At 44.8% G+C, this 10,777-nt stretch overlaps 1 protein-coding gene across 1 annotated transcript; it reads left to right on the plus strand.

Moving 5' to 3' along the window:
* The first annotated feature begins 4,300 nt into the window (after positions 1-4,300).
* LOC133889643 (amino-acid permease BAT1 homolog) lies at positions 4,301-8,433 on the plus strand. Its single transcript, XM_062330086.1, has 6 exons — positions 4,301-4,609; positions 4,885-5,067; positions 6,066-6,185; positions 6,500-6,691; positions 7,120-7,425; positions 7,515-8,433. Exons 1-6 carry the CDS (start codon positions 4,337-4,339, stop codon positions 8,190-8,192), a joined length of 1,752 nt encoding a protein of 583 aa, XP_062186070.1. The 5' UTR covers positions 4,301-4,336; the 3' UTR covers positions 8,193-8,433.
* Positions 8,434-10,777: the final 2,344 nt, after the last annotated feature.

The following is a 10,777-nucleotide window of genomic DNA, read 5'->3' on the forward strand; positions in this document are numbered from 1 at the left end:
TGTCGGCGAAATGGGATTGGGGGTTCCCCGACTCCCGGGGCCAGGTCAGCAGCAGTGCCACGTGGCGCCATGCCCTAGGGGTCGCCTCCCCGGGGGGTCCCCGAGGGCCCAAGGAAGACAAGTTCCGGGAGAGGGTGCGCAGGGCTGTGAACAGTGGCCCCGAGCACCCGAGCTCCCAAAGAGCCAAGAATCAGTTCTGGGGAGGAGTGCTCGGGGCCAGGATCAGTGGCCCCCGAGTGCTCGGAGTCCCCCGAAGACCCGACATGAACAGTACCGGGAGAGAGTGCTCGGGGTCAGGAGCAGTGGCCCCCGAGCACTCGGTTCCCCGAGGATCAAGAAAAGGCATATCCGGGAGAGAGTGCTCGGGGCCGCGAACAGCGGCCCCCGAGCACTCGATTCCCCGAGGGCCAAGAGAGGACGTTTCCGGGAGAGAGTGTTCGAGGATGTGAACAGTGGCCCCCGAGCAATCGGTTCCCCGACGGCCCAAGAAGTCCTTCATCGGTGGCCCCCATAGAAGGTCCAGCGGTGAGGTGTCCTTCAATGAAAGGCCCGATGCCGCATTTAAGAGGGCGTGTGGCCTGTCACTTCTAACTGCTCCAGTCACGCTCAGTGTCAACCCTGCCACAGGTTGGCAGAGAAGGCGTGGGGATAATTAATGCACGGGTCCCATCCCGCGTCATCCGGCGCGCCTCGGGATAACATCGCAAGGCCCGAGGCGCTCCGCCTGCCGCCCTGCTGTGTCAGACAAACAAGACCGGGCGGGCACGCCGGGCTGCTCTGCCGCTGCCCGGTGGGTCCTCTCCACGGCGCCCATTGCCAGCGCCATCATGACGACCGAGACCGGGCAGGGGGGCGCGTTTTCAACCCCGCCGTCACTTCGCGCAGCAGCCCATAATGACCGCTTTTCCATTTATGGCGCCTTGAAACTCGTGCCCTCCCTTCTTGGACACGCTACCGCCGGCGAGTATTTAAGAGGAACCGGTGGACATGGAAAAGACACACCCCAAACAGAGCAACGCACCGGATTCGAACACTCAGAGCCAAGGAAGAACACTCTCGTACAAGCATAGAAGCAGAGACCACCAAAGAACAAGGAGCCCGAAGCTCTAGGATAGACAAATATTTTTGTAACCAGCAAACATCTCTGAGAGACATTCTCTGAGCATTTATAGCATACACACAGGAGTATGGTATTACACCTCCGTGCGGCCCGAACCTGTCTAAACCCCTTGTGCATTTACTGCATTCTGCATCCGATCATTCCATCTCACCTGCCATCGCATTTACGCATATTTATTTCACCCGCAAAACAGATTGACAATCATCCCCCGGCCGAATCTCAAAAAGAGGTCCCTCCGAATTCCTGCGATAGGAGTTCACTCTCCGACAGGTACTCTGAAGTAGGACTCCCTTAGATGATCTTGTTTTAGTTTCTCTGTCAGATGATATTGAGGAGAGAATATTTGCTGGAGTATGGTGTTTGTGCCCACTTGGCTCACCCATATATGATGACAAAAACAAAAATATCCTACTGTTAGGTTTGAGCTTACTGATTTGTATTATTTGTATCATTTAAGCTGTAGTAAATTGAGATGATGCAAGATGAGATGGCAACATGCCAGTAGCCCTGATAAATAACCCAACTAAATCAACAAATGCCTTTTTGTCAAAGGCTGAAAATTGGCCGGTCATTGGAAAATTTATATACTCCCTCCGGTCATAAATATATGATGCTTTGATCAATAACTTTTAAATAAATTTAGTTTGAAAATATAAAAATTATACGTGTAGATTTATTTTAAAAATATTTTTATAATATTATATTTTTATTAGATATCATAACTATATTCTAATAAAAAATAATAATCAAAATTACTTGTCGAAGACAAAAAATAAAAAATATTATGTATTTTTTTTATCAGATGGCGAGATATTTCAGTCTAGTGATATAGTCACATGGGGACAACTCCGAGGCGCAAAGTTGGGAGGTGGTCAAAAGAGCACGACTTGTCCTCGTCCTTTTACTTAACAATCTGTAATTTGCTGTCGCTTGGAGAAAAACTGGTTGATGGTGGTATCCAAAGTCCAACGCCCCATGTCATCCGTGCAATGGAAAAGATTTTACATTAGCAGTAGCAGGTGCCAAGTTGTCCTGAAATCTTGCCGTTTATGGTGAGTTTTTAGCTGTTTTTGTTGATGTAAGCTGCAACTGAACCATGTTCCATGCTTTTCCATATTTTTGTCAGCTGCTGTTTGGAACTGGAAGTGGACCAGGGAATTGTTATTTCGAGAAATGAGAGTTGTTGTGATGAGCAATTGCTTGCTGTCCTGGCTCTCTTGCGTCAACGCGTGCTCTCATTCTGAGAAACGGAACAAAGCATTATTTTTCCTCTCAACATCTGAATGGATTTAAAAGGTACACATGCTGCAGAATGTGAGCATTTCGTTCGGAAGCGTGAATATTATCACATACTACCAGCATTGCGTGCAGTGAAGGTGACTCGTTCACTCTTCAGGTAAGTTTGATTTCTTAAATTACTGAACTGGCACCACATCCACATAATCTACATCCTCCTGAGATCGTGTACGTTAGTATGTTTAGTGCTTATTTCCGTTGACCTATCGCTTTCTTTTTGTGGGAACTTGAACTATTTTTTTTCTTGATGTGAAGAGTCAACGTAAGCTAGCACAAAGTACAAATCCGTATGGTGTATATGACAGTGCAGGTATGTGTGCGTGCGTGGTTTCCTTTCAGTACTTCTTTCAGTTGGTTTACCTTCGTAGTTTCCTTTGTTTAAGTCGTCATGTGGACCATTCAAAGGCTACTTTTGGATATTTCTGCGAGAACTGATGACTACGTGTGGACGCCGCTCCCTACACGACGGATATTTGTGAGATCGCAGGATTCTAGGATCTAGTCAGTCAACAGAACGGGCGCTCCGGTTGGCGGGCCCATCCCATTTGAATGCACTGACAAGTGTGGATGCAACATGGACTAGAATGAATGAATAAGTAAATCTATTAATTTAGCATCGTGCACCCTTCAAAAACCATGTTGAAAGGAGAAGCCAAGCGCGTAGATGCTTATGGGAGGTAGTTGTATCTTTGCTTACTAGCTATAAAATTTTAGGTTCACTCGTGTCTCTTATGATTGAATTTTGTTTCAATGGTGGGTGATATAATCGTCGAAAATGAGATATCTATAGTAATTTTGTTAATTTTTAAACTCTGCATATTCGATTTTCAGTAGACGATGTGTGAGTGTGTAAGTATAATGACACAAGTGTATGCCTATATCTATGAGTTGCACTTATATTTTTTAAAAAAATCACGTTTAAAAGCCCTCTGCATGCAGCCAATAATTTTTTTTTGAAAGGATGCTCGACAGAAAATAATAGATTGTATCTTAGATTGCATTTTTACTTGGTTGGCATGGATGATTGACTCGTATTTGTTCTCTAGAATACGTATGAGAACTATGGCCGTTGCTCATGATCATACATGAAAACAGAGTTCTTCGTGATAGTGGTTCCTTCCAAAAGCACACAAACTCACTAAAACCTTGTGAAGATTGCCTATGGACATGCTTGCTATCTACAATTTTTTATTGCTTCATTTAGCAAGGAATTAGAGCCGCATTAGAATACTGCAGCCAAACTGTTTTGGTTTTGATTAACAATACATTCTACGACCATTGAAGTTGGGTATGTGAAAATGACATGAGTTCTTCAATATATATATATATATATATATATATTCAAATATTGCTAACTTTATTAAGCTTTCTAAATATATTGCAGTAGATAGTGGCGGTAGAATTTTGTGTTCCAGAGATCAGTTACTGTTTATTAGTTATAGAAACCATGAACTTATTAGATCCACAATAATCACAATTGGCACATTGCTCTGGTAAATTTGGCAATGAACTTATTAGAACCACAATAATCAAAACTTGACGCTTTACTGCTTCCATATTATTTGGAAAACTAGGACAGTACTACTTCGGTTTTTTTTTTCAACGCTGGTACAATTCAGGGTGCATATGTCATTTGCCAGGTCAGTAGCAGGAGGTAGTTTTTTTAAGAAGAGAATAGTAGCAGATGCAGATGTGAGCTAAAGAAAATTGTACTAGACTCTTCATCGAAAAATCTCTATAACATTCTGATATATATCGTATTTTTTTATCCAACAGCTACCACATATAATTCAGAGAAAAAAAACATATAATTAAAAAATTCTTTCTATAAAATCGAGTCTCGTTGAATTTACTTGGCTGTGAGCTGTCTCAGAGAATCCCGTTAGTCAAACCGTGCGACTGGGGCAGTCCGCAACCTACATGAGCTCGCCAAGCAACCAGCCAACCAATCAAACGAACGCAAACAAACAAGGGGGCAACGCAACCGCGCAATCCAACACCGCAGGAATCCTCATTCCCCCCTCGCCTAGGCGCCCGTCTCCTTCCTTCCGTCACCAAGGGGCGGCGGGGTTAGACTTTGGTCGGCGGCAACTCGGCGGCATCGCCATGGCCGGGGAGGATGTGGAGGTGGTGGACTCCGGCGAGAAGCGCCTCAACGAGCTCGGATACAAACAGGAGCTCCGAAGGGAGATGGTGCAATTTTTACGCCTTATCTTTTTTCTTGGATTTTTTTTCTCTGGGTATGAGATTGTTCTTGGTTTTGGACGATAGATCAGAGAGTCAAGTTTTGACTAAATTTGTGATTAAACTCACGACGTAGAAATGCGATCTTTGTTTAACTGAGTAAAATGTGACCTTGATTGGCTTTCTTTGTGGTGAAAATGTAAACTCGATTGGCGTTCCTCTTCCGGTGCTTCGTTTTTTTGTTGTTTCTAAAGAGATGGATACTTTTGTTGCATGTGTTGCAGACGCTGTTCAAGACGCTGGCCATCTCCTTCTCGACGATGACGCTCTTCACGGGGATCACGCCGCTGTACGGGAGCAGCCTACAGTACGCGGGGCCGGCCTCCCTCGTCTGGGGCTGGGTCGTCGTCTCCTTCTTCACCTGGTTCGTCGGCATCGCCATGGCCGAGATCTGCTCCTCCTTCCCGGTGAGCACGCATTTCGTTTCTTTCTTTCTCTGGTTACCATTTCTTGATTCACGTTTTGGCCAGTCTTGTTAGTTAATTGATGCTTGCATCGTATGGTCAAATTTTGCTGTTGATGTTGGATGCTCTGTTTTTAGCTTTCGGTTTATTCAGGCCTACTCTCGATTCGGGCTAGTGAGTTTGATGTCCAGCACAGGTGCACCGAAAGTAATAGCAGCAGAGGACGCCATGGTCCAATCTCACGACTTGGCAAAAAACAAGATGATGAAAACAACTAGCAGCCAGCACGACTAGCAATCAGTACCAACACAAATCAGCATGTGAGCAGTCCAATCTCACACGATGGTCTAGTACGACTAGCAAAGCAAAATGAATAGCAGCAGCGGGGTTGCAGACCTCCAGCGGCAGCAGTGATGCTGCTGCTTGCTGCTGATGGGGAAGAGGAGTCCAAAACACCCTCCGCCGGCGTGCTCCCGCGCGGACTGCACACAGTTGGCTTGCTCCCCTGCTCCCGGTGCAAATCCGGTGGAGGTCTGACGGCAACAGCAGCAAGGGGATCCGATGGGAAACACCAGCAAGAGGGTGCGGAAGTGATGGTGAAGAAGAGCAGCTCGCCGATGAGCCCGATGATCAGCAGGCGAATCAATGGCAGCGGCGGCGGCATTCTCCCGATAGCTATTTCGGGAGAGAGAAAAATATACTCTATTGATTCGTTAGGTTACAGAGTAACATCGACATTGTGATATGGGCCAAACAGGCCATGGACCTTATGGGCCATATATACTTAAACAAGAGACACGCACAAATACTGCTATTTTCTTCAGTGTCTTGCGAATTATAATTTTGCTATTGCTATCTAGTTCTAACTTTTGAGTGGCATTGCTGTAACTTTAACGCATTTTTCTGATATACCTGTGCTTGAACATCTGAAGAAACGTTGCGGTTTCTGGTCACATCTGACTGCTACTGAGTACTGACATTGTTTTTCTGTTTGAAAACAGACCACTGGTTCTCTGTATTTTTGGGCTGCTCATTTGGCTGGTCCAGTCTGGGGTCCGTTGGCATCTTGGTGCTGTGCTTGGCTGGAGGCCATAGGCCTTATTGCCGGAATTGGCACACAGGTACGCTCCTATGTTGATTACTAATTTTGTCGCATAAGTTGATCAAACTTGCATACTTGAGATTTCTCTAGCTGTGATCTCAAAAAAAGAGTTTCTATATCTGTCTTCCTCTTCTCTTTGTTTAAGTTTCATTTGATGGACATTTACTATCCATTTCTCTAGTGTCATGGACATGGACTTGATCAATCACATAATTTTCATGCCAACTTATAATCAGCCGTAACAATTACTCAAACTATTCTTCGTTTCGAGCATTTGATTGATCGATACAAATAGCATGAAATGAATCATGTTGTTTCTCCCTTATTGTGCAGGCATATGCAGGATCTCAAGTATTGCAGAGCATAATCCTACTGTGCACTGGTACCAACACAGGCGGTGGCTATCTGGCCCCTCGTTGGCTATTTCTGGTCATGTATATCGGGTTAACATTTATCTGGGCCGTGCTCAACACTTTCGCGCTTGAAGTCATCGCCTTCCTCGACGTGATCTCCATGTGGTGGCAGGTTACAACAATCCCTTCTGAAGCCTCCACTGCCATGTTTAGAACCATTCACAACACACTTGGCTGGGTCTTCTGTGTTGCATGATTTTTAATCCTGAGCAATTAGTATTATTTCAGTTTCTTTTTGCGTGTAGTTAGTGGTCATGCATTTCAGTTTCTATTTACGTGTAGTTAGTGTTTCCGTTTCTGCATGTAGGTCTTTAATTAACAGTTTCTGGTCTGGTTGTGAGACTTCTTGTTTGGCTTATAAAAAGGAGCAAAGCTGCAAGCTCCGTTTACGCAGCACAAAAAATTCAGCTTGTGTTCATGTGTGTTCTGCTCGTGTTAGAGTGTGTTCGGCTCGGGATTTCCGACATTGTGTAACATGTCTAGCTACTTCCAGCCGTTGCCACACAGCTAACAGCTTCAGTTGCCATTTGACGTTCGCAGGTGATAGGCGGCACCGTCATCGTGGTGATGCTCCCCCTGGTGGCGAAGACCACGCAGCCGGCGTCGTACGTGTTCACCCATTTCGAGACGGCACCGGAGGTGACCGGGATCAGCAGCAGCGCGTACGCCGCCATCCTGTCCCTCCTGGTGAGCCAGTACTCCCTGTACGGGTACGACGCGGCGGCGCACCTGACAGAGGAGACCAAGGGCGCCGACAAGAACGGGCCCATCGCCATCCTCTCCAGCATCGGCATCATCACCGTGTTCGGCTGGGCGTATATCCTCGCCCTCACCTTCAGCATCCAGGTACGACATGTTTCTCAGAAAGCTATTAGCAGACGGCGCCCATCGCCGCATATTGATGATTGATCTCGAACGACGTGTGCTTCCTGCAGGATTTCAGCTACCTGTACAATCCTAACAACGAGACCGCCGGCACGTTCGTGCCGGCGCAGATCCTGTACGACGCGTTCCACGGGCGGTACCACAACTCCGCCGGCGCCATCGTGCTGCTGTTGGTCATATGGGGCTCCTTCTTCTTCGGCGGCCTCTCCATCACCACCAGCGCGGCTCGGGTGGTGTACGCGCTGTCGCGGGACCGCGGCATCCCGTTCTCGTCGGTGTGGCGCCGCATCCACCCGAAGCACAAGGTGCCCTCGAACGCGGTGTGGCTCTGCGCGGCGGTGTGCGTCCTCCTGGGCCTGCCGATCCTCCGCCTCAACGTGGTGTTCACGGCCATCACGTCCATCGCCACCATCGGGTGGGTGGGCGGGTACGCGGTGCCCATCTTCGCGCGCATGGTGATGCGGGAGGAGGACTTCCGTCCCGGGCCGTTCTACCTGCGCCGCGCCAGCCGGCCCGTCTGCCTCGTCGCGTTCCTGTGGATCTGCTACACCTGCTCCGTGTTCCTGCTCCCCACCGTGTACCCCATCAAGACGGACACCTTCAACTACGCGCCCGTCGCGCTCGGCGTCTGCCTCGGCCTCATCATGCTCTGGTGGGTGCTCGACGCCAGGAAGTGGTTCAAGGGGCCCGTCAGGAACATCGATGAGCACAACAACGGCAAGGTCTGAGCACTTGTCTGCCACTCTGCCCTCGAGCGATCGACGACATTCTTTTTCCTAGGGTGTTGGTGACACTCCTCGTATTGTGTAAGTGTCATGCTTGATCAGCGGGGTTTAGTTTAGATACTGTGTGTGGTATACAAGGAAACTAAATGTAGATGCATCATGAAAAACAGAGGGAAATTTGAGCAAAACGAAAGGAAAATGAAGGACCAGCAAAGAACAATAGCCACGGGAGACATCAGGAAAACATCAAGTGCTAATACCTAATCTTAGAGGGAAAGAAGATTTTCATCTACCTCTTGTTCGTAACTCCACTGCTCTTGCACTCTTGTGGACTAGACAACAGGTTCCCTTGCAACAGGATATCACATCAGCAGCAATTTCGTTGAGTTTTCATAATGAAAAAAAAGATCTCAAGTTTTAGAGATGTTTAATTAGTTGCAAGTTTCAGAGAGTTTTCGTCAATACTAAGTTTCAAAGAGGTTTCAGAGGATTCGGGAGAGGTTTCAACTAATGCGTTTTAATGGGCTACCGTTTCTAATGCCTAGATCTTCTCCTTTTCTTCCTCGTCCTGGATCAGACTAAGGCCTCTTTACCTAAATGACTTTTGTTTTCTGTGCCAAAACACTTGGGCAAGACAAAAGAAAGAGGAAGGAACATACAAGAACGATCGGAATAGGAGGCATCGAGAAAACACGCGAGCGAAATCTCCATCAATCTCCAATACATAGGGAGGAAAATTTGCTCAAGCTTTCTCCTACGTTCGCATTCCCACCACTCTTTTTCTTCCTCTTCCCGGTTTACTCCGCAGGCCATGCTCTCCACAAGTTCCAGAATAAGAGTTGCAACTGTGTGAAGCAGTGACTGCAATATTCTGAGATATATATATATATATATATATATATATATATATAGGAAAACTAGTATGTACTCCTGGGTGTATGTACTCCCATCTCTCATATGCCACTTTTACACATGAGTTATATTTCTTTATCACTTTAAATATACTTCATTAGTAATTATAAGATACTACAATACAAATCCTATGAAAATTTTTATAAAATTCCATGATTTTTATCTTAATTTGCGTATATACTTCTTTTATATATAAAAAAGAGTATATAGTAAAAATGAAAGGCTAACATTGAATTTTTTTTCATACAACTCATATTGGAGTATCTTAGAATTAGTATTAGAGTATACTAAAAATGATAAAAGAGTATAAAGTGTTTGTTTAGGTGGTATATTGCATGTGGGAGTACATACTCCTAGGAGTATAGAATAGGTGTCCTATATATATATATATATATATATATATATATATATATATATATATATATATATATATATATATATACCTCCTGCGTATATAATTTTAGAACTGTTTGTTTGATCGAATCTGAGACTGTACGAGTAGACACAAAAGTTAAGATTATGATTGATGGTTTGTATGAAGTTGTTTTTGTGATACTAATAAATGAATCCCCTTTATAAGCGGATACAGGCTCGTGTATCTGCCGAGCTAAACTACGAGCGTACATTTGCACATGTTGAGGGCTAGAACAATACATGCAGACAATCGAATACACTTCTCTTTAAAATTATACGTATTTTTGGACCAGAATACTCCACGTGGATAACCAATCATCTCCATAGAGATACGAAAAGAACATGCCGAGATGGCCCACTTGGTACAAGTTAGCCAGCACAATCTACTGGATCAGAAGACACTAAGGCCCATGTACGCTGGTAGGCCCACATGCAATCTCGCACTCGAGAACACACACACACACACATATATAGCCCGTTTGAACGGGCGAGAACAAGATCTAGCCTGTTGAACGAGTGATAACCTATGAGCCCTGATGCTAAGTGCATTAAATAATTGGAGAGAGAAACATCTCATTTGTTCAGTGGGTGAGAACTAGGCATCACCTGTTAAACGGACGAGATCTCCGTGGCTGCGACACCAGGCAGATCCACCCAAATGTCTCGCTCGTTGAATGTGTGAGATCTTTTAGGTATTTAATCCAGCTGCGCCAGCCCTGCTGACGTTAGCCGCTCATTTCATACCTGGTAAGATAGCCACTATACATAGGTTAGAATGTAGATCTAGTTTTAGAATTAAGGTTAGATATAGTTTAGAAATTAGATTCTTTTATACGTATTTTTTTTAGCAATTAGATGTAATGTTTAGACATATGTTAGGTAATAGATGTATGATTTGGATATAGTATAGTCATAACTGGTTTGATAGATGTATGATTTAGAGGTGTTTGATGTAGCGATCTGAGAATATTTTGTTGCAATATAGATTATATTTTAGGATATGTTTGTAATTATTTTTTCATTATAGATATAGTTTTACATAATTATTTCTATTCTGTCATAATAATTTTAGTGTTTTTATTGACGGTTGCCAGGTATGTCATATATTTTAGGATTTTTTATGGGAACAATGAAATATTATATGGTTCGGAAGAGGTAGTACTATTTGTATTTCACTCAATGGACAAGGGTGTCTCGAGACCTATGCATAAAAGTGTTAGGTACTTGTACGCCTGGTTGATGCGGGATTTCAAAATAGATCC

The sequence above is a fragment of the Phragmites australis genome, chromosome 13 (assembly GCF_958298935.1).
Source record: "Phragmites australis chromosome 13, lpPhrAust1.1, whole genome shotgun sequence".
Classification (NCBI taxonomy): Eukaryota; Viridiplantae; Streptophyta; class Magnoliopsida; order Poales; family Poaceae; genus Phragmites; species Phragmites australis.

Coding starts and splice junctions, on each gene's coding strand:
- LOC133889643 (XM_062330086.1), top strand. CDS start 4,337: ATGAGCTCGCCAAGCAACCAGCCAACCAATCAAACGAACGCAAACAAA. Junction 6,186..6,499: donor TTGCCGGAATTGGCACACAG/GTACGCTCCTAT, acceptor CTTATTGTGCAG/GCATATGCAGGATCTCAAGT. Junction 6,692..7,119: donor TGATCTCCATGTGGTGGCAG/GTTACAACAATC, acceptor TGACGTTCGCAG/GTGATAGGCGGCACCGTCAT.